This window comes from Fistularia commersonii, chromosome 1 (genome assembly GCF_037954325.1).
Source record: "Fistularia commersonii isolate RoL2024-O1a breed Wild chromosome 1, RoL_Fcom_v1.0, whole genome shotgun sequence".
Taxonomy (NCBI): Eukaryota; Metazoa; Chordata; class Actinopteri; order Syngnathiformes; family Fistulariidae; genus Fistularia; species Fistularia commersonii.
In genome coordinates, this window is record NC_141284.1 from 1,964,352 (window position 1) to 1,986,105 (window position 21,754).

Genomic DNA, 21,754 nt, shown 5'->3' on the forward strand with positions numbered 1-21,754 from the left:
GTGAATGAACCTGTGGACCTCCCTGCTGCTGCTCAAACAGCTGCAGGTAGATCCACCTGGCTGTTGCTCAGGAGTTACATATTCTGGTAAATAAAGGTATCTGCTCCCTTTCTCCACAGCGTACCTATGTGAGCTGGGCTTTTCATGCATGATTGTAATAAAGGCTAAAAATAAGAGAGGGTTCCTGCAAGAATATCAGCTGTGTTCAACCAAACAGGGCCAGATTTCACACTGAGTAAATAAATTGAGACGACAGTTTCATTCTATTTTTTGACATTAATTTGGGAGTGTGATCTTCTTCATATAAAATGTGTGCCGTGGCACAAAAAATTTTAGGAAACACTGCTTTAGCATAAAACTGAAAACACTGAATAAAAACGGAAAATAAACGAATGTTATCAGATTAAATCCACGACTGAGATTAAACACGGTGTTCTTTATATATTTTGAACACAGTTCCTGCGACTGGAAAGAACTTAGTATAGACGGGGTTAGAAAATAAATTTAAAAAAAATTAAATCTATTTTCTTTTCCTTGTTGATCTTTTTTATTTTATGAATTCTGTCAACATTTAGCGATCGCGCTTGTTCTCCTTCGAGCAGCAACCGGAAGTGATGTTGCGTCTCCGGACGCTCTTATTGTGAAATGCTAACGCACCGGAAGTTGACGGCTAGCGGTGTGTGCGGCTAGGTGTCGTCAGAGTGTGTGAGTGAGTGTGTATGTGTGTGTGTGTCTGGCTGAGGAAAAATGCTGCCTTTATCAATAAAAGACGACGAATACAAGCCCGCCAAGTTCAACCTGCTTCTCAAGCTGTCGGGATGGTTCAGGTGAGCGAATAGCCGGCTAATGCTAACGCCGCTCTGCTAACTGCTACCTCCGCCTCGCCAGCTGACCGGCAGCTGCTAGCTAGATGCTACCCGGCTCAGCGGGTCCTCATCGGGGTGTCATCACTGCTTTTTGCCGGCGGCACATTACGAGGGTGTGTAGATGTGTGGGTGGGGGGGGAGAGGGGGGGCGTTGTGTGTTTGTGTGTGTGTGTGTGAGTGTGTGGAGGGGGGGGGGGCTGCTGCGGGCTGTGATGCGGGCGGTTGTGTGTTTTTTCCAGGTCGATCCTCGCTGACAAGACCTCCAGGAACCTGTTTTTCTTCCTGTGCCTGAACCTGTCTTTCGCCTTCGTGGAGCTCCTCTACGGCATCTGGAGCAACAGGTGGGCGGAAGAGGCCTGGAGCTCAGACTCACCTGGAGGGAAAGGTTCGCTCGGAGCCTGTTAGCATCCAGCCGGAGGTCTGAGCGGACCAGGATGTGCCACGTATGTGTTAGCATGCTAGCTGGGGGGGAGCGCGCCGTGCGCGTGCGCGTGCGCAGCACAATCTGGTCCAGGAAGGAAGATTATTTTTATTTTTTTCGATTACTGGATGATTAACTTTTTGGATTACAGTCTTTTGGAAATAAAAGACAAATTGGATTCTAACGATGAAAAGGGATATCAACATCGAAGATATAAGACCATCCAAAGAGTCGCGGGGGTCAAGAGGGAAATCGGCAACACAAACCGGAAGTTATCATGAGTGACTCTAAAACGTTGAGAAGAATTCGGCTAAATAATAGTAATAATAATGATCATACATTTTAATTAAGGCACCTCACTCTGTCAGTTAAATCATAGAGTCTGCTGGTTTAGTCTGAGCCACTGGCACTTTACTAGCGCTGAGCTGTCACTGTTTGACAGCGAATCAATAAACGTGTGTGTGTGTGTGTGTGTGTGTGTGTGTGTGTGTGTGTGTGTGTGTGTGTGTGTGTGTGTGTGTGTGTGTGCGTGCGCGCCCCCACAGTCTGGGTCTGATCTCGGACTCGTTCCACATGTTCTTTGACTGCACGGCGCTTCTGGCTGGCCTGGCAGCGTCCGTCATCTCCAGGTGGAGGTCCAACGACAGCTTCTCCTATGGGTGAGACTGAGTGTGTGAGTGTGTGTGTGTCTGTCCGTGTGCTGGTGCGATGATGTTTTATCTTTGTGTTCATGTAATAACACTGGAGCAACCAGTAACAACAAGGTTCTGGTATTTCAGTTACGTTCGGGCTGAAGTTCTGGCAGGTTTCGTCAACGGGCTTTTCCTCATTTTCACCGCCTTCTTTATTTTCTCAGAGGGAGTCGAGGTAATACACACACGTATACATACACACACCTTTACACACTAAAGACATTAATAAATTTTGGTGTATGTGTGTGTGTGTGTGTTAGCGAGCTCTGGAACCTCCAGATGTCCACCACGAGCGGCTGCTTCCTGTCTCCATCGCTGGGCTGCTGGTCAACCTGGTCGGGATCTTTGTCTTCCAGCATGGGGGTCACGGGCACTCTCATGGAGACGGAGGTAGAACCTTCTCAGAGGCTTTGTGTGGAACGTCCGCTTGGAACCTGTGAGTGGAACCCTTGTGTGTGTGTGTCCTCAGGTCACGGCCACAGTCACTCTCTGTTCAACGGCAGCCTGAGTCACGGACACGCTCATGGCCACCAGCACAAACAGGCGCACTGGCACGATGGTCACGGACACGGTCACGATGGTCACGGACACAGTCACGAAGGTCACGGCCACGGTCACGGCGGACACGGACACGCTCACGATGAGCACGGACACGACGGACACGGTCACCACGGACACAGTCACCACGGACACGGAGACTGCGGCGGTGAGTGTACAGTGCGCCGGTTTGCGGTGCCCAGATGACGTGCGAGAATGACGTCCATTTCCTGTTTCTGCAGATGAGCTGCATTTGATGCCGGGGACGGGATCCAGCAAGCAGATCTTGCAGGGTGAGTCCACACACACACTCACACACACATCGCAGCAGGAACGTCACAATCCTCTGAATCGACATGGAAGGAGTTTATTTCGGTTCGTTAGCGACACGATATCGACGGCAGCTAAATTACGTGACCTCACATCCAACCAATTGTCAGTGAGTAAACAACATTGGCGTCTACATTGGCGTAAACAACATTGGCGAAGAGTTAGCGGATGCTAAAGTACCACACTATCCAGGCCTGGAAAAGTTGAGAAACCTTCATATCCTGGCCTTCTGTTTCTGAGCCTGAGGAGGTCCTGGAAATATCTCATGGTCCTTGATCGTCTCAGAGGAGATTCAAACTCTAGACCAAGCTGATTTTCCCCGATGGTGATTCTTCTGATCACCACAGGGGGGCGCACGTCACCAACACACACAGACCCTCAGATCTGCAAGCTGCTGCTTCCCATAGAAAACTGTGTTTATGTGTTTGTGTGTGTGTGTGTGTGTGTGTGTCTCGCAGGCGTCCTGCTGCACATCATCGCCGACACACTCGGCAGCATCGGTGTCATCATTTCAGCTCTGCTGATGCAGAACTACAACTTGATGATCGCTGACCCCGTGTGCTCCATGCTGATCGCCATCCTCATCGGAGTCAGGTGATTCTCACACACACACACACACACACACACACACACTCACACACTTGCAGGTCAAGGGGGACTTGAGCACCACTTTACATTTTCAGGTTAATTATTAATTGAATCTGGTCAATAAGAATGTTCTGGTTTTCTGTGAATGTGAAGTTCAGGCTCCGCTCGTACATTTGTGGTACTTTACGAGGTACAGCTCAGTGTAGAAGTATTTTTGAAAATGGTTTTTAACCCAAATTCTTAACCTCCTGATACCGAACCGGAGTTTTTGTTCCGTTCGAGCCTCTCCAACTGGTTTCCGGGTGACTGGGAGGAAAGAGTGACTCGGAAATTTCCTCGCCGCGTCGGGTTCGCGAGCCACAGCTCTGCGGCTGGAAACACTCGTGGCCGAGCGGCGGTGCGTCTCCCGCTGCCTGGAAGCGAGTCGGCTGATTTGAGGTCTGATGGAGAGACAAAAAAAAAAAAAACTTTTGGAAAAGGCTGAAGAAATGCGCCGTTAACGGCCGCAGTCTTCCAAAACCACCGGAATGGACTGGAAAGAGATCTGGATGTGATTTTCCCAGAAGCCCCGGTGATAAATGGGGCTGACGTGTGCCGGTGAGCTCCGATTGGCTGCGGACGGATTGTGAAGCGTCAGCAGGCCTGTGGTCAGCTGACCACAGGCGTCGGGTTACCTTCCCCGGTACCCGGGTAAGCGGTTGACTCACAGAGGCCGCGGTTCTGCACCGCGGGTCGTCAGATCTCAGACCGAACGCCGTTCAAATATCTGCGTCACGTGCGGCACACTAAGTCCGCCTCCTCCAGAAGTCCTCCTGTTTAATCGTCCAACCAGACTCTGTAAAAATCCCAGGATTGCGATGGAACGGTCATCAGACCGAACTCCGCCGAGACGTTTGCAAGTTCTTCCCGGATCTCGTCCGCTCTGGCGGGCGGAGAATGTGCCGACTCAGACGCTCGTCACGTTTCAGATATGATCGGAAAGACTTCCAGACGAACCTACGGTGACTCTGCACGCAGAGGCTGCGCTCACATACCAAACTCCCTTCAAAAAACTACCGATTTTACATTCTGGTTATTCTGTTAATTGTCAAAATTGGAGGGTCGGATTCTCGGAATTTGGCAGGACCAGTACCTTCACACACACACACACACACACGCACTCCATGGGGTTCACACGTGCTCAGTGCATCTCTTGTGACCTTTTCCCAACAGCGTGGTGCCACTGCTGCGAGAGTCCATCGGAATCCTGATGCAGAGGACGCCTCCCTCCCTGGACCACACCCTCCCCGCGTGCTACCAGAGGGTGAGTGAAGGCCGCCGCCGCCGCCACCGCCGCCGCTATCCACGGGCTCATCCCGTGTCACGGTGCCTTCAGGTGCAGCAGCTGCAGGGCGTCTACAACCTTCAGGAGCCGCACTTCTGGACCCTCTGCACCGATGTCTACATCGGGACCCTGAAGCTGCTGGTTGCCCCCGACGCCGACACGCGCTGGATCCTCAGCCAGACGCATCACATCTTCACGCAGGTATCTGAACGCCCCACACCGCCGCCGCCGCCGCCACCACCACTGCGGTAACACTCGTCTCCTCCCGCAGGCGGGCGTGAGGCAGCTCTACGTACAGATCGACACGGCGGCCATGTAGAAGCCCCGCCCCCTCTGGGAACTTTGGGACCAATCCGCTGCTGCGGGTGACCCGCGAGGTCACAGCGGGACTGACCGGTGGAGGCGGGGCTGAGAACTGGTGAACTCTAATGGCTCCGCCCCTTTATCGTACCCGCCTCTCGGCGGGACTCCGCCCTCAAGCCACGCCCCCTTCTTCACCTCAACGTCGGGAGCGACGCGTTCTGGAAAAAGTGCCTTCATCATTAATCGGACTAAGCTCCGCCCACCTTGTGACATCACCATCGGGACCAGACTACTGATTGGTGTGTGTGTGTGATGTCATTGTTTTTAATGTGCCAACATGTGATCAGTAGGGGGAGGGCTTTTTTTTTTTTTTTTTTCCAACTGTAATAAATGATTCTGTTTCTCTCCGCATTGATCATTTATTGATCCGTCAAGCAGTCCCGCTTCTATGTACAAAACAGTTGGGTGTGTGTCAGGAAGGGGCGGAGTCAGAGCGGGCGCCGGGCGCCGGGCACCGCGTGGAGCTGCAGCATCTCCTCCTCCAGCGGGTGGAGCTTTCCGGTGACAACCAGCGAATGGAGCGGCGCGCCGAGGTCGCAGGACGCCAGCTGGCTCAGGGTGCCGGCGCGGATTTCCTGGTCGTCGGCGCCGAGGCGAGCTAAGCCCACGCACGCCGTGTCCTCCGTCATACCTGGAGGCACAGGTGGCAGCTGATTGGACGGTTTCACATCAGGTTAACTCCTCCTTCTAACCCGAGGATGTTTTTTCTGTGTGTGTGTTTGTGTGAGACTCACACAGGTCTTCCCCGAGGCCCCGCCTCCTTTGGATAATGTCGAGCAACTGATTGGCCGCCTGCTGCACCGTCATGAAGCGCGGCGGCTCGTAGATCTTCTTCCCCCTAAAACACGGGAAGGTTTCTGTGGGTGAATTCTCCTCGGGGGCGGTCGGAGGAACGTCCACCTGCTCACCTCATCATGTTCTCCACCGTCTGCTCCTTCATTTTGATGTCTGCAAGACACACAACATAAGCGCTTCTGATCACACTCGTCGATCTGTGATCGGATTCGCCGCTAAATCGGATTCACGTCGAATGTTTGGAGGTAAATCCACGGTGATGAGGAACAGCGGGCTTTTAGCTTAATTTTCATGAGCAGATGAGACACGCACATACGGGGGCCCTGAGCTGATTATACGGGGGTCCCTGGGGCCCCCCCCCCTCCCCGCTTGATGGATGAGGCTCTGAATAAATAAACTCATCCTCGTCTTCATCACCAGCTGCTGCAGGTTTCTGTTATTACTGGGTTATTGTTTGCTTTGATAGGACGCCTTCCCTTGGGAAATACTACAATGTCTGAGAAATTGACCTCAAATATCAACTGTTTGAGGTATTTAGAATCAAGGCTTTATAGTCAATCCGATGTGTGTGTGTGTGTGTGTGTGTGTGTGTGAGTCTTACCTAGCAGACACAGTGTGTGAAGTCCGGCTGATCGGTTTTTACAGATTTTGTCGAAGAAACTCTCGGGTTTCCACGTTTCGGTCCAGAACACCAGAGAGACGGTTTCCCCAAAGTTGTAGAGCTGAGACACACACAGAAACACACACACACACACAGTATCAATCACTTTACTCTTGACATGTGGCCTCTGATTGGTCGTTCCTGAGAACTGGGGGTCATGTGACCGGGAGTTAGGGGGTGACAGCAGGGCCCGCTGGTTTATTAGCATATTAACGGCCCCCCACTGGAGATGTGTGTGTGTGTGGGGGGGGGGGGGGGACACCTGGGTCTTGCTCTCTGATTGGCTGCTCTGACGGCTAAGTGATTGATGATGTCATAGCAAAGTGCAGCTGCAGAAGCAGATGATGATGTCGCGTGCTCAGGGTCACGTGACCTTCCGCTTAAGTGACATCACGTGGCCCACCTGCAGGCCGCAGCAACCCACGGCGTTCATGATGGAGGCGTTGTGGATGACCCGGTAGGGGATCCCGGCTTGCACCGCTCTGAGGACCAGGTCGCTGTGGGTGGTTGCTCTGTAGGGGGGTCAGCAGACAGTCAGAAGGTGCCAGGTGATCTTGTGATGACTTGTGATGTCATCACTTACCCAAATGGGTCCCCAACCACAAGGAAGGAGACGTCCATCACGTCGGCATCTTTCAGAATCTGGTCCGCATCTTGTTCCACCAGGTCTCGGTCCGCCAGGATCAGCTCTTTCCCATAGAACTTCTCCTGAGGACAGCTAGCTTTAGCAAGGTGATGTACACATTGGCATGCTAACACCTGGCTAACGATCTGGCGTACACAAACAAGCTAACATATGAAGTGTTAATCTACGTATATTAATCAACACGCTAATGTCTCATGCACTATTTAATCATGCTACACCTGGCTAACGACCAGATGATGAACTAACATCTGGAACTATCATCTGGAACTTTCAACTATTGTATCGTAAGCTGATGAACTATCAAACATGCTTAAACATATCTAACGAGCCACTGTAAACATTTACTTGCTTATACATGGCTAACAACCTGATGAACTATCAAACACGCTAATGCTAACACCCGTCTAACGAGTCACTGTAAACATTTACCTGCTAACACCTGGCTAACAACCTGATGAACTATCCAACATGCTAATGCTAACATACGTCTAATGAGCCACTGTAAACATTTACCTGCTAACACCTGGCTTACAACCTGATTAATTTTTTTTAACAACCTGATGAACTATCCAGCATGCTAATGCTGACACCATTCTAACGAAACACTGTAAACATTTAGCTGCTAACACCCGGCTAACAACCCGGTGCACTCATCGACATGCTAACACCTGGCTAATGACCTGATGCTGCCATCGACATGCTAACACCTGGTGATAATCTATCTATCGATCTATCGATTATATCATCGATCGGTGTCAAAACAGCGACGGATGCTGACCAGGGCCTCCTTGCCGACCGTCAGGACGGAGGTGTAGGCCTCCAGGTAGACGCGGCGGCTCCTCCTCAGCGCCTCCAGGCCCTTCACCGTGATGTCCTCGGCGTCTCCGAGCCCCAGGCCGATCAGGTATAGCATCCCGCCGGGGCGGCCCTCCGCCGGGAGCCGCTGTCAAACACCACGGGGGGGAAAAAAAAAGCGCCCACGCCGCAGCTCCGATCGCGTGTTCCCGTGGACAAGCACTGTGGAAGCCGGTCTGCCGTAAAGCTGTTGACGCTCCACGACAGCTGCAGGCGCAATACGTTAGCGAGCGGCTCACCTGCGAGACTCCGTTAGAAAATCACACTATTTAACACGTATTCATTTATTACGAGAAGTGCATTTCACATAAAGTTAAAATAATCCATCTTATCGAGAAAATGTCACCGACTCTTCATTCCGGCATTCATTTGATATATCTTTTAAAAGCTTTCCACGATGTTTCTCCCCTTTTTTATCCGTGTTCTCTGCCGGCGTTTCTCTCGTCTTCTGCTACAGATCCGCAGATTCGTAATTTATGCGTTCATTTGAAAGGACACGAAACAAAAGCAAAACTTTGCCCATTTAAAATATTAAAAGAAATTATTTAAAAATATGAACGTCATATTCGTCAATCAAGAAAGAAAACCCCACATGGAATGAATGCAATATAAACAATAATACATAGATAAACAGTGATAGAGCACTTTTCTGTGCAAGGGTTGGGAGTTTGTTGCAATGCCCCACTCACATGAACACTAGAATAAAAAGAATATAAATGAAGGGGGGGGCAAATAAATAAAAAGTTTATACTCACATAAGGTGTGGGTATAAACGGTATCTTGTCTAATCCTCCTGCAGACGCAACAGGGAGTTTTCTCCTCACAGATTATGTCTATATATGTGAATGAAAGGGCGAATGGTGGTTTGTCTCTATATATCAAACAAAAACAAAAAAGACAAAACCTATTTCTAACTTATCAGAGTTTGAGGGGAATTAACGTGATTCAAGCAACAATTCCAGGCATTCATTTGAAAAACTGGCAGCAATAGTTAAAAAGACTCGATGATTAAAACGTAATGATACGTTGGAATACGACAAATGACCGAAAAAGAAGGAAAAACGCTTGAAATTGAGTTAAAATATTCCACAAACAACATTTCCACCCGGAAATGACAGCGAAGCTGACTCCGGTGGAAACGGACCTGCGGCGTTCTGTCGTCTCCCCAGGGGGGCCCCGGGGGGCCCCGGAGTGGGCTCACGTTGACTGGGATGTTTGACATGGAGTTTCTCTCCGGGGCTGCCCGTCTCCATGGCGACGGCATGTGAAAGCAGTTGTGAATGAAACGGTGGGAAAGTTCCCTCTCTCTCTCTCTCTCCTCGGTCGACTCGGCCTCGCTCGGCCCTTGTTGTGGTAAACAACAAGAACCCCCCCCTTTAACTGGGAACCAGTTAATGACCGGGATGGTTGGTGGGTTAGATAATGGGGGGGGGGTGCGGTCTTTGTGTCGTTTGTTCAGCTTCAGTCACCCAGAGAATCAAGCCTCGGACCCGTTAACCTCTTCCTCCCCGGAGGAAACCCAAGTCTAGAAGAAGCTTCTCCCTGCTCCGTGGACGCCTGACTCTGAAGGGCACGGCCGCAAAAACACCAACGGGATTAAAGTGATAACCGGATTTAAGAGACGTTTTAGCGGAGATTGAATCTGTGCTTGTTTGTGGGTCCGGAGACTTCGGCGTGAAAGACATTCTGACCTTAAACACAACACTCATAAACACATTTCTCGACTTATTTTCAGATGTTTGGAGAAAACCTCCTTATATTCAGGACCAGAACCGCTTTGGAGTGATGGTGCTGAAGGGTGCTTTCTGTTGTTGTTTTATGGAGAAGATGGTGGACCAGGTGGAGGAGACTGTTCAGGTGGACCAGACAGAACAGACCGGGCGGTCGAGGTGGAGAGAAGAAGTGGTTCGACGGTACGGACCAGGCGGCGGATGCTCCGGATGAGGAGATGATGAGGGCACAGCGCCGCGGCTTCGCCTCCATGTTTGCCTTAAACAAAGATGGCTGCCGGAAATGTTGCCCCATTTGCTTTCTTTGCCCTTTTCCTCATTTCCTGGAAGCGGGATCATAGGAGAAAACAAGAAGTTACACAACGGAGCGGGGGGGGTAACGGTGGTTCACACTAGTGTGTGTGTGTGTGTGTGTGTGCATTTAGAGGGAAGGGGCTCTTCACGCTCCCACAAAATCGTCTCCAATTATGGGACAAAGGCGAATCATTGAGGCCCGGCAGCTCCAGCACCACAGCTTTGCATGTCTAATGAGATTCAGCTGAATGAAGCCCCCCTTCATGCCCCCCCATTACCCCCCACTGCCCCCCCCACCCCCCCCCCAGCACGCCACCCCCCCGACACCCATCGCCGGCCTCTCGGCCAACAACAACCCCGGTTCCATACATGATTCTGGAGCACCCGGATGAACATTTTCAAAAATAAATGTCATTCCTTCATCTCAGATCCTCAGTTTGGTGAAATAATTAAATCCCAGTATTTGCATTCATTAATTCATTCATTCATTCATTCATTCATTCATTCATTCACGGTTCTGCCCTGCTTAGAATGGGTCCTCAGCCAATCACAGCTGACACTGAGTGAGAGGCGGAGCTTAATCTGTATGTCTGTCAATCAGAGGCTGTTTACAACTTCCAGACCTGGACCTGGACCTGGACCTGGACCTAGACCTGGACCTGGACCTGGACCTGGACCTGCTGCAGGTGTCCAGCGTGTTGTAACAAACGCTCATACTAAATGTGTTTTTTATTTTTTTTCATCTCAGTACAAGGGATGCAGTATCCTCGCACCTGAAGTACTTCGAGTACTTTGAGTACTTCATCCTAAAAGAGATTCCGGTAAATGTGACGCTATTCGGGAGGCAGGACTTCACCGGAGTCATGTGACCGAGGAACCATCTCCATGACAACAGAGCATCAAGCAGGGATGTGCGACAACACACACACACACACATTTCAGACTTTAGATGTCCAGGATCAGGACTCGGTTCTGGCTCAGGCCGGGGATCTGGACCCGGAGCTACAGATTGGACTATCTGAAGATATGTAGCGATGAAGTTTGGACAGAGTTCTGAGTGTGTGTGCAGGAAACTGCACGCCGCCCATTTCCCTTGGGCGTTGTCATGGAGACGCTCAGCTATGTGTAGCCTGAATACAATCGGGGCTCCGAGGAGAGGGGCCTTTGTTACCCACAATCCTCCCGACCCCCACCCCTCATCGCAGATCCGTTTTCAGCAGCAAGCTTGGGAGCAGCGGACCCTAAGCGGTCGGAATCTAATCCCAGTTATAACCCGGAATAAACCCGAGACAGACCTTCATCATCTTCGTATAAACCCACAATAATCTCAGAAAAAACTCAGCATAATCGCTGTATAAACCCAAAATATCCCAGAATAAGGTCAGGATAACCCGGAATAGACCCAATAATCTCAGTAGAAACTCAATCTCAGTATAAAACATTTAAAACCTGGCATAAACATGGGAGAGCTCAGATTATACCCAGTACAAGCCAGAATAAAACCAGAATCTTTTGAGTTCAAACCTGGGATAACCCAGAATAAACCCAGAATCATCTCAGAATAAACCAACGAAAAACCCGAATAAACCATCATAATCGCTGTGTAATCTCAGTATAACCACGGAATAATCTAACAATAACCCAGAATAAGAAGTGTCTCAGGATAAACTCATCATAATGTGTATAAATCCAAAATACCTCAGATAACCTAGAATAGATATAATATAGACCATCATGATTTCATAAGAAACCCAGAATAGTCTCAAAATAAAACCTTTATAACCAAAAATAAATCCAGGATAACCCAGAATCATCTCAGAATAAACCCACTTTAATCCAGAATAAACCAACTATAACCCAGCATGATTTCAAGATAACCAAGACTGAACCTAGAATAAACCCAGTGCAATCTCGGTATAAACCCAGTATAATCTCATAATACACCCAGGATAACCCAGAATAAACCCAGGATAGACCATCATAAATCTCGTATCAACCCAGTATTACCCATTATAATCTCAATATAAACCAAGACTAATCTCGTAATATATCCAGTATAACCCAGAAGTATCTCAGAATAAACCCATCATAATCTCAGTTTAATCTCAATATAAAACCCACTCGTTTTCAAATAAACCCAGTATAATCCAGATTAAACACAGCATAACCCCGAATAAACAAAGTATCATTCAGAATTAACCCAGCATAATCCACAAGAAACCCAATATGAACCAGAACAAACCCACCATAACCCAGTATAATCCAGAATAAACACACCATTATCCAGAATAAACTCAGTATAAACCAGAATTAACCCAGAATAAACCCGGTATGATCCAGAAAAAAAACAGTATAACCCAGAATAAACCCAGTATAATCCAGAATAAATCAAGTATTATCCAGAATAAACCCAGCATCACCCAGTATGATCCAGAATAAATCCACCATAACCCAGAATAATCCAGAATTAACCCAGAATACACCCAGTATGATTCAGAATAAACCCATCATAACCCAGAATGAACCCAGTATGATCCAGAATGAACCCAACATAACACAGAATAATCCCATTATAGCCCAGAATAAACCCAGTATAATCCAGAATGATTCCAGTAGAACCCAGTATAAATTGAATATAATCCAGAATAAACCCAGTAGAACCCAGAATAAATCCAATATAAACTAGCTTTAATTTAAGTTTAATTTCAGAATAAACCAAAACCCAGACCCAGATTAACTCTGATAAAAAATATAATCTCAGTATGAACATGACATGCGTTGTAATAATCTCTGTAGGTGATAATCTGTGTTGAGAGCAGGTGGAGGAACATCTAGAGAGGTTCATGTGTGTGGATGAGCGGTGGAACGGTGAAGATACGGTGAGGAGAGGTGATGGAGGTGAGATCTTCCATGGTGTCTGGTTTGGTTGGATGGAGGCAGATGATTGGCTGAGGGTTAGATGGAGGTAGGTGATTGGCTGAGGGTTAGATGGAGGTAGGTGATTGGCTGAGGGTTAGCTGGAGGTAGATGATTGGCTGAGGGTTAGATGAAGGTAGGTGATTGGCTGAGGTTAGATGAAGGTAGGTGATTGGCTGTGGAGGAGAAGAATGAGAGGATGTAGGAACATGCTAATGTTGTTATTATGTCATCATTCCATTTTTATTCATTTTATTTCACTTTATTCAGTTGGAACAGCTAAAATTAACATTATTAGTTCAGAAAAATATTAAAACAATGACATCATCATTAGGAGCAGTGTTTGTGTGTGTGTGTGTGTGTGTGTGTGTGTGTGTGTGTAAAGTCACACTTGTTTAGTGAAAATCCAGGATCATCACTAACATGTCATTTTATTCATTTTATTACACACAGGTCTGAAATACACATATGCAGTATACACACACACACACACACACACACACATATGTACATCAGCAACCCCAAAGCCCGGTCCTCCGGTGTGTGTGTGTTGCTCTGTGTGTGTAAAGGAGAAAAAGAGTGTGCGTGTGTTCCTGTATTTTCCTCTGTGTGTATGTGTGTATGTGTGTGTGTGTGTGTTTCTTTTTGACTCTCTTTGGTTTCTGTATGTGTGTGTGTCTGTTACTTTCTGAAGTGTGTGTTTGTGTGTCTGTGTGTGTGTGTGTATTTCTGTGGCTTCTCCTGCGCGTGTGCTTGCGTGTATTTGTGTGTGTATTTCTGAAAGTGTGCGTTCATACGAGTGCATACGTGATTCTGCGTGTGTATGTGTGTGTGTTTTTCTGCATTTTTCTATATGTGCGTGTTCCTGTGTACGCACTTGCGTGCGCGCGTGTGCGTGTGCCTATGTGCGTGTGTGTTTCTGCGAATATCTTGTGTGATTCCTTGTGTGAGTTAGTGTGTTTCTGAATGTGTGTGTGTGTGTTGCAGAATGCGCGTGCACGCTCGCACACGCACGCACGCCCCTCCGCTGAGCTCCATCCCGCTCGGGTCGCAGTGTGCGCGTCTCTCCGCTCGTCGGAAGGTAACCTCCGCCATCTCAGCGGTCCGAAGCCGCTCCGGTGCGGCCGCGGCAGAGGACGGGGGTCCGGGGAGGGTCGAACCGGAGCGTCGCAACTTTCCGCGGCCCGGAGCCGCGTCTTTATCCGGAGCCTCGGAGGGGGAAAGGCGGCGGCGCCCAACAACAACTTCCGATCAGTTTTTTTTTTTTTCATTTTTTCCCGGTTCTCCGGTTCTTCTCATCCGCCCGCGGACGCGGATCGTCACGGAACCCGGCGGCCAGCGCTTTGTCACCGTGCGTCCGGCGACCTGCGCGACCTTTCCGGTTTGTGTGGGTCAAAAACAACGTTTGTAACCTGATCGATAATTTAACCGGTTTCCTTTTCCCTGCATATTTGTGTGTGTGTGTGTGTGTGTGTGTGTGTTCGTGTGTGTGTGTGTGTGGGACTCCACCGTTCCCCTTTTTTTCCTCCAACTTTCTCCTCTTTCTGCTCAAAAGTGTGTTTTTTTTTTTTTTTGTTTGTTTGTTTTTGGAAAAACCCAACCAAACCGGAAGTGACGTTTTGTCTGTCTTTCTGTCACATTGATCGATCGATCGATCGTCTCGACCGTGTCTGATTGCGGTCTCTCCCCAGGACCATGTTCCGGTCGTGCCGGACTCCGCGCCCCGCCGTTGGACCGCCGGTCGGCGTGATGGACTGAAGCCCCGCCCCCTGGCCCCGCCCCTCGCCGCAGGCATGTCTGACCCCGCCTACGTCGACCTGATCGCCAAACACTACAACCACACGGGGAAGTTCCGGCGGACGGCCCAGGACTCGGGCCTGAAGGCCGACTCGGTGGTCTTCATCATCGTGTGCTGCTTCATCATCCTGGAGAACGTGCTGGTCCTCGCCACCATCTGGAGGACCAAGAAGTTCCACAAGCCCATGTACTACTTCATCGGGAACCTGGCGCTGTCGGACCTGCTGGCCGGCGTGGTCTACACCGCCAACATCCTGCTGTCGGGCGCCAACACCTACAAGCTGACGCCGACGCAGTGGTTCTGCCGCGAGGGCAGCATGTTCGTGGCGCTGGCGGCGTCGGTCTTCAGCCTGCTGGCCATCGCCATCGAGCGCCACCTGACCATGCTGAAGATGAAGCTGCATAACAACGGCAACGCCTTCCGCGTCTTCCTGCTGATCAGCGCCGTGTGGATGGTGGCGGCGGCGCTGGGCGGGCTCCCGCTCATGGGCTGGAACTGCATCGCTAACTTGAGCCACTGCTCCACCGTGCTGCCGCTCTACCACAAGACCTACATCCTCTTCTGCACCAGCGTCTTCAGCATCATCCTGATGGCCATCGTGGCGCTCTACGCCCGCATCTACACGCTGGTGCGCTCGCGCAGCCGCAAGCTGGTGTTCCGCAAGGCGTCCAACGGGCGCGGCGGCGCCGGTAGCGGCGGCGGCGCCAACAGCAGGAGCTCGGAGAAGTCCATGGCGCTGCTGAAGACCGTCATCGTGGTCCTCAGCTGCTTCATCGCCTGCTGGGCGCCGCTTTTCGTCCTGCTCCTGCTGGACGCCGCCTGCGAGACGCAGGCGTGCCCCGTGCTCTACAAGGCCGAGTGGTTCCTGGCGCTCGCCGTGCTCAACTCGGCCATGAACCCGCTCATCTACACGCTCACGAGCAACGAGATGCGCCGCGCCTTCGCCAAGACGCTGCTCTGCTGCACCGCCTGCCTGCGGCCGCACGCCAAATTCCCCGGGCCCGCCATGGGGGCGGAGTTCAGCCGCAGCAAGTCGGATAACTCCTCCCACCCGAACAAGGAGGAGGCCGAACGCTCCGCCAACATGGCGTCCTCGTCCTAGACGCCGGACTCGTAGCACCTTCCGAACTGGATCACCTGCGAACCGGCTAAGCTCCGCCTCCGTCCGCCAGTGGGCGGAGCTTAGCCGGTTGTTCTGGAAGCAGCGGTAGAAGGACAAGCGGCTCACGGCTCGGGAGGCGGTGGACGAAACCGAGTCCGAGCCCGACGGCGAGACGAGACCTCCGAGGAGAACCGGGTGCAGAAACGTCTCAGCGCAAGAAATCGGATTCCTGAACCGTGTTGGACGTTCTTTTTGATTTAAGCGCAAAAATGAAAAAAAAAAAAAAAAAAAAATGTCCGCAAAATAAAATAAATTGGAATTAAATCAAATTCAGTGAAATAAAATAAAATAGAATAAAATAAAATAAAATAAAATAAAATAAATAAAATTAGTTGCGATTAAAAAGGCAGTCCAGGCACAAATCTTTGTAAAAATAAGACCAGACTGCCCTCGAGTGGCTAAAGCGATGAATGCCATTTCTTGATTTCTTCTTGGACGTTTCTGCGTCTCAGACCCCCGTTTCTGTTAAATCGACATTAATTAAACTTCTTTTGGTAAAAAGAAGGAAAAAAAAAGATCGAAATGAGCGTGATTGCGTTGTTTAGGTTCCGAGTTTGTTCTTGAGCTCTTTCCTGTAGCGTATGGGTCAGGTCATGTGACCAGCCAGGGGTCATGTGACCAGCCAGAGGTCATGTGACCGGGGGACCCGCCTCCAGAACCAGTTCTCCACGTCTCTGCTCGGACCCCCAAGGAGACCCTCCGTGCTCTTTCGTCCTTAAATCCGTCTTTTCCGTCGGGCGCGACCTCCTGCATGGACGCCGTTGCCACGGCAACACCAGGAGCGGGTGTTTTTAATCCAGTACTTAATGTTTGTTTCTTTTTCGGATCATTTAACCCGAATGTCGCTTCGTTTTAGCCTTTAATAAAGACACCATAGAAACACGGCGGATGGTCTGGTCCTTCTTCTTCTCGCCTCCAGGGGCGGCGGCTCTGCCGTGACCTCCGACCTCCTCGCCCTCGTTTCCGATGGTTCAAGACCAGGATCGGGACCAGGACTCGGGTTGGCTTTAAAAGTGTGGAGGTTCTGGTCAGTTTTAGATGTTGGTGAAGAAAGAGGAGCTCCTGGTCCTGATCCTGCTGCCCCCTGGTGGAAACACCAGGACCACGGAGGGTTTCCTTGTCAAACAGCGCCATCATGTGTTTTCAAGGTAAATTATGAGAAGAAAGGATCTGAGAAGATAGTCCACCAAGCCTGGAAGCTGGACCTCAGCGGGACCAGGACCTCATGAGACGAGGTCCATCAGGATCCTTCTGGTGGAGGAACGTGTCGGAGAAGAGCGAAGACAAAGCGGTGGTGCGACCAGACCTTCTGGAGATGGAGATGTTGAGATGTTTGCGCAGGAGGACGTGCAGTTGAAGGGTGTGACGAGAAGATAAAGATGGAAACCTATGATTGGGGAGAAGTTGGAAACAGGGGGCGCTGTTTCTGAGCCTCCTCCACCGGGAAGTCCTGGGTTACTGCAACCTGAAATTGAGGGTAAAAATACGGTTAATTAAGGTTTACGGAAGGTTGAAGTTTGTAAAAGTTGCCTGGGGTTATTACAGCGCTATTACGGTGTTATTACGGTGTTATTACAGCGTTATTACCGGGTAATTGGGCGGTCGTCTTTATGACAGCCGGGAAACGTGTCACCGTGTGACGTCATGACGCCTCCCGGAAGTGAAGTCCTTCCGCGGCCGTGACGCCAACCCCCCACCCACCCCCACTCCCACTCCCACTCCCGCCCACCGACTCTCCACCCCTTGCAGGAACTTCACTTCCCGGCGGCCCCCGCGTGTTTTCTTCCTTCCCTCCTTCCTTCCTGCAGCCTCGGCCCTTCTGCCGTGGAAGAGGAAGATGAGACGCGGCGGCGGCCCGAAGACGCCGAGCCGAGCCTGAACCGAGCGGATCCTCTGTCGGGATGGAGGCCGGGCGGCTGCTGACGGAGCGGAAGCCGAACGCCGCGTCCCGTCCCCGGCCTTGAAGCGGCCGAGCTGCCGCCGGAGCTCCGGAGCGCGGAGGAGCGGCGGGCGGAGCTGCAGCCTGCCGGGCCGGGCCGGGCCGGGCTGGGCCGGGCCGGGCCGGGCCGAGCCGAGCCGGGCCGAGCGGGACCGAGTCGGGTCCAAAAACGACGACAGCTGACGACCCCCACTCTTTCCCACCTCCTCCACCCGTTTCTCCTGCAGACCTTCAGGTGAGACACCTGCACACCTGACCCCGGAGGCTCGGTTCTGCTGCAAACTTCTGATCCGACACACACATATCGAGCGGTTCTCGCGAAAAATGTTGTCTTAAACACACCTGACCGAAGGTCCCGGTGCTGGTCCCGGTCCCGTCTCGCCCCTCCAGGCCGGATCATGGAGCGCTCCGGCAGCATCCAGCTGGACGTCCCGGACTTCAGCAACTCGGTTCTGACCCACCTGAACCAGCTGCGGGTCCAGGGCCGCCTGTGTGACATCGTGGTCCACGTGCAGGGCCAGAGCTTCCGGGCCCACAAGGTGGTCCTGGCCGCCAGCTCGCCGTACTTCCGGGACCACATGTCCCTGGGCCAGATGAGCACGGTGTCGCTGACGGTGATCCGGAACGCCTCGGTGTTCGAGCAGCTGCTGACCTTCTGCTACACGGGACGCCTGCGGCTGCAGCTCGCCGACATCATCAGCTACCTGACGGCGGCCAGCTTCCTGCAGATGCAGCACATCATCGACCGCTGCACGCAGATCCTGGAGGGGATCCACCTGAAGATCAGCCTGGCCGACCTGGAGGACGAGCCCGCCGAGGAGGGGGGGCCGCGGGGCCAACGCCGCACCCTGGAGGCGGCGGTAAAAGGCGGCGGCCATCACGCCGGGCTGCGGGTGCTGGAGGCCGTCAGCCCGGTGGAGGAGGCGATCAGCCCGCCGTCCGGGGGCGGCGCCGGCGCGGAAGCTGCCGCCCCCGCGCCGGCGCCGGCCCCCGGACGGACGGGCAGGGAGCCGATCCTGCGCATCAACCGGGCGGGCCAGTGGTACGTGGAGACCAGCGGCGAGACCGAGCGGGCGGGAAGCGGCGAGGAGGGCGCGGGCGTGGACGGCGTGAGGATCAAAACGGAGAGGATGGAGCAGTGGATCGGCGGCGAGCAGCGGGAAGAGAGGCGGCCCGGCGAGGAGGCCGCCGCCGTTATCGTCGACGCGTCGGGTCGCGGCGCCATGATGGCGCCGGCGCTCAGCGTCCGCAGCGTCCAGCCTTCCAGCAGCTTCAGCGAAACAGACAGGTGAGACGCGGCGATGCCATCGGGTGACCTTTGACCTCCAGAGCACAACGTCAAGCTTCCTATGTGTGTTCTGTTCTGTGTATTTCCTGTGCATCTTGTATTTGCAAGTGTTATTTGCAGTCCTTATGTCCTCTATTGTAAGTCGCTTTGGATAAAAGCATCTGCCAAATGTAATGTAATGTAATGTGTGTGTGTGTGTGTGTGTGTGTGTGTGTGTGTGTGTGTGTGTGTGTTTGTGTGTAGGTTCAGCCCAACAGGAAGTGTGGTCGTCCTGGCCGAGCGTCAGAGGGCGAAGAGCGAGTCTCCCAGCAGAGCAGATGAGCTGCGCCAGTCCAACGCTCAGGTGAGTCACTCACACACACACACACACACACACACACACGGACACATAACAACAAGCGTCGATCGGGTTTCAGATGTGTCATAACTTGTCAGGCTGGTAGCCATGGCAACGGGTGTCAAATAACCACCCTGTGCAACAGCGACGGCGAAAGACCGTCGCCGCCGCCCGCGGCTACCAGTTAGCGACCGCTAACCCGTGTCCGTCTGCAGGGGGAGGAGCCGGCGGCCTTCGACATGGGCGGCTACGAGGACTACCTGAGGGAACAGGTGGGCGACCGCTGGTTCCGCTACAACCCGCGGCTGACCTGCATCTACTGCTGCAAGTCCTTCAACCAGAAGGGCAGCCTGGACCGCCACATGCGCCTGCACATGGGCATCACGCCGTTCGTCTGCCGCATCTGCGGAAAGAAGTACACGCGCAAGGACCAGCTGGAGTATCACATCCGCAAGCACACGGGCAACAAGCCCTTCCACTGCCACGTCTGCGGCAAGAGCTTCCCCTTCCAGGCCATCCTCAACCAGCACTTCCGCAAGAACCACCCCGGCTGCGCCCCCCAGGAGGCCACCAGCGCCTCCCCGGAGACGACCACCGCCTCCGTCACGTCCCGCGGCGGCCCCAGCCACGAGGCCTCCCCCAGCCAGGAGGAACCCGAGGCGGGCGGCGGCGGCGGCGGCGGCGGCGGCGGCCCGTACGCCGAAGGGCCGCAGGCGTCCGTCTCCACCACGGGGCCCGACTGACCCTCCCGGTCGATGGAGGAAGGGGGTCGGGGGAGGGGAGGGGGGGGTCTTGTCGTCGTGGAAACGCCCCCCGAGCCAGAAGTGAGATTTCTCCGCTTTAAAAACGCATCTACCTTCACAAACCAACCAAACCGATGAAGCTACACAGAAACGCCACACACTCCGCAAACCTCGCGCGTCGCGCCCACGCCGGCGCCGCCGCCAACCGTTACCTGTCCAGGTGTTGCAGGAACTTTGCCAAATGACTCAGTGCCAGTTTTAACGGATCAAATCCTGACTGTTTGCCTTGAGACAATCTGGGTCGGCGCCGCCTTCCCCTCAAGTGCCACAATGGCGGCCCAAGATTTTAAGTTCTCAAATGACAGTAAACATGAGGAAATCACCGAGGGGGCGGGATCGGGAGTCCGGATCCGCTTGAGGCGTGATTCGGTTCGGACCGGCGTCGACCCGTTTTTACCGGTTGGATCACGGTTGGATCACGTCGGACTCGGCCGTCAAAGGCGCCGACCGACGGCAAACAGATAAATGACAGGCTGGAACCGAGTCCGTAGAACCCACCGGAACATCCGACGGTTCTTTCCCGTTGAAAGAGTCGCTTTGAATTCCTGAGAAGGGAACACGATCCGAGAACTAGATGGAAAATCGGGCGAAATTTAAACAAGATTCGTTCAGATGAATCGTTAAGATGATTCGTTCAAATGATTCGTTCAAATGACTCGGTGGACTCCGCCGTCTTGATCCGATAGATCTTGGTCGAAGCACCTGAACAGACCAACCTCAATAAGCTACAGCTCAGTTACCTCTCATCACAACGCAATACTGCTGCTGCACAGCACCCACCACCGGGGGGGCTCCGACCCCCGACTCCATTGGGGTGGGGGGGTGTTGACCTCTGACCCCGCAGGGATCGGGGGCGGGGCTCTCAGTTATTTTTATAACAGCATGTTTGTTTTTTCCTGTTTCTCGGACACTTTTGCTTTGACAATGTGTAAGACGGAGGACTTCCTGTTAGCGCCGCCGCCGACCGCTAACGCCCGCGTGGACGGTGACCTCGACTGCGAACAGCCGGCATAACGGAAATTTTGAGCGCAAAGACTTGAACTGACCCCAAAACAGCAAAACCAAAAGTTACGTATAGAGTTTGATAGCTAAAAAGGGACTCAAATTGGTGGAAAAGCCCTCTAAAAAGATTTGAAAACTAAAGTTAGTTTGAAACTGACAAGTATACAGAGGATTTAATGTAAAGAATGGAAAGTATTCTCCATCAGAATTTTAAATTGCTTTATTTTAGTGTTTCAGGGGTTTCCTGAGCTTTAACCCTAGCTTGCTAGCTAACCTGCTACTATCACCGGTAACAGGGAAAAGCCTTGTTAGCCGATGCTAACTAACACTGGCTGGTTCAGTGTCTGCTAGGACACAGAAACTCTCTTAGCATGTATGCTAACCAGTTCCTAGAGTTTTTGTATGTA

At 52.1% G+C, this 21,754-nt stretch overlaps 4 protein-coding genes across 8 annotated transcripts; 3 read left to right on the forward strand and 1 right to left on the reverse strand.

The window, feature by feature from the left end:
- The first annotated feature begins 637 nt into the window (after positions 1–637).
- slc30a7 (solute carrier family 30 member 7) lies at positions 638–5,470 on the forward strand. 2 transcript variants are annotated; one of them, XM_086141029.1, is made up of 11 exons: positions 638–827; positions 1,106–1,207; positions 1,833–1,946; positions 2,067–2,154; positions 2,240–2,369; positions 2,449–2,685; positions 2,759–2,809; positions 3,305–3,440; positions 4,647–4,737; positions 4,810–4,959; positions 5,030–5,470. In XM_086141029.1, exons 1-11 carry the CDS (start codon positions 748–750, stop codon positions 5,075–5,077), a joined length of 1,227 nt encoding a protein of 408 aa, XP_085997155.1. In that variant the 5' UTR covers positions 638–747; the 3' UTR covers positions 5,078–5,470. The 2 variants fall into 2 exon arrangements, with proteins under 2 accessions (XP_085997155.1, XP_085997228.1); XM_086141102.1 differs by lacking the exon at positions 638–827 and having other exon boundaries at positions 1,177–1,309.
- Positions 5,467–8,262, reverse strand: dph5 (diphthamide biosynthesis 5). The gene is made up of 7 exons (XM_086141227.1): positions 8,002–8,262; positions 7,161–7,285; positions 6,981–7,089; positions 6,518–6,638; positions 6,030–6,069; positions 5,856–5,959; positions 5,467–5,752 (listed from the first exon to the last, which is right to left on the reverse strand). The coding sequence occupies exons 1-7, from the start codon at positions 8,134–8,136 to the stop codon at positions 5,550–5,552; spliced, it is 837 nt and encodes a 278-aa protein (XP_085997353.1). The 5' UTR covers positions 8,137–8,262; the 3' UTR covers positions 5,467–5,549.
- A 5,511-nt stretch (positions 8,263–13,773) lies between these two features.
- Positions 13,774–16,862, forward strand: s1pr1 (sphingosine-1-phosphate receptor 1). Of its 4 annotated transcripts, none has more exons than XM_086142115.1 (2): positions 13,774–14,099; positions 14,710–16,862. In XM_086142115.1, the coding sequence occupies exons 1-2, from the start codon at positions 14,007–14,009 to the stop codon at positions 15,916–15,918; spliced, it is 1,302 nt and encodes a 433-aa protein (XP_085998241.1). In that variant the 5' UTR covers positions 13,774–14,006; the 3' UTR covers positions 15,919–16,862. The 4 variants fall into 4 exon arrangements, with proteins under 4 accessions (XP_085998241.1, XP_085998316.1, XP_085998478.1 ...); XM_086142190.1 differs by having other exon boundaries at positions 14,087–14,399; XM_086142352.1 differs by lacking the exon at positions 13,774–14,099 and adding an exon at positions 14,106–14,405.
- Positions 16,863–17,757: 895 nt separating this feature from the next.
- zbtb37 (zinc finger and BTB domain containing 37) lies at positions 17,758–20,288 on the forward strand. Its single transcript, XM_086141354.1, has 4 exons — positions 17,758–18,152; positions 18,308–19,205; positions 19,449–19,548; positions 19,758–20,288. Exons 2-4 carry the CDS (start codon positions 18,316–18,318, stop codon positions 20,283–20,285), a joined length of 1,518 nt encoding a protein of 505 aa, XP_085997480.1. The 5' UTR covers positions 17,758–18,152; positions 18,308–18,315; the 3' UTR covers positions 20,286–20,288.
- The last annotated feature ends 1,466 nt before the right edge of the window (positions 20,289–21,754 follow it).

What these genes read in the sequence shown, in the direction of transcription:
- slc30a7 (XM_086141029.1), top strand. Translation starts at nt 748, where the DNA reads ATGCTGCCTTTATCAATAAAAGACGACGAATACAAGCCCGCCAAGTTC. An exon ending in GCACTCTCATGGAGACGGAG is followed by an intron (nt 2,370 to 2,448) that starts GTAGAACCTTCT and finishes GTGTGTCCTCAG; the next exon opens with GTCACGGCCACAGTCACTCT. An exon ending in TCCCCGCGTGCTACCAGAGG is followed by an intron (nt 4,738 to 4,809) that starts GTGAGTGAAGGC and finishes CGGTGCCTTCAG; the next exon opens with GTGCAGCAGCTGCAGGGCGT.
- dph5 (XM_086141227.1), bottom strand. Translation starts at nt 8,136, where the DNA reads ATGCTATACCTGATCGGCCTGGGGCTCGGAGACGCCGAGGACATCACG. An exon ending in GTGGTTGGGGACCCATTTGG is followed by an intron (nt 7,090 to 7,160) that starts GTAAGTGATGAC and finishes ACCCCCCTACAG; the next exon opens with AGCAACCACCCACAGCGACC. An exon ending in TCACACACTGTGTCTGCTAG is followed by an intron (nt 6,070 to 6,517) that starts GTAAGACTCACA and finishes TGTGTCTTGCAG; the next exon opens with ACATCAAAATGAAGGAGCAG.
- s1pr1 (XM_086142115.1), top strand. Translation starts at nt 14,007, where the DNA reads ATGCGCGTGCACGCTCGCACACGCACGCACGCCCCTCCGCTGAGCTCC. An exon ending in GTCTCTCCGCTCGTCGGAAG is followed by an intron (nt 14,100 to 14,709) that starts GTAACCTCCGCC and finishes GTCTCTCCCCAG; the next exon opens with GACCATGTTCCGGTCGTGCC.
- zbtb37 (XM_086141354.1), top strand. Translation starts at nt 18,316, where the DNA reads ATGGAGCGCTCCGGCAGCATCCAGCTGGACGTCCCGGACTTCAGCAAC. An exon ending in AGCTTCAGCGAAACAGACAG is followed by an intron (nt 19,206 to 19,448) that starts GTGAGACGCGGC and finishes GTTTGTGTGTAG; the next exon opens with GTTCAGCCCAACAGGAAGTG. An exon ending in TGCGCCAGTCCAACGCTCAG is followed by an intron (nt 19,549 to 19,757) that starts GTGAGTCACTCA and finishes GTCCGTCTGCAG; the next exon opens with GGGGAGGAGCCGGCGGCCTT.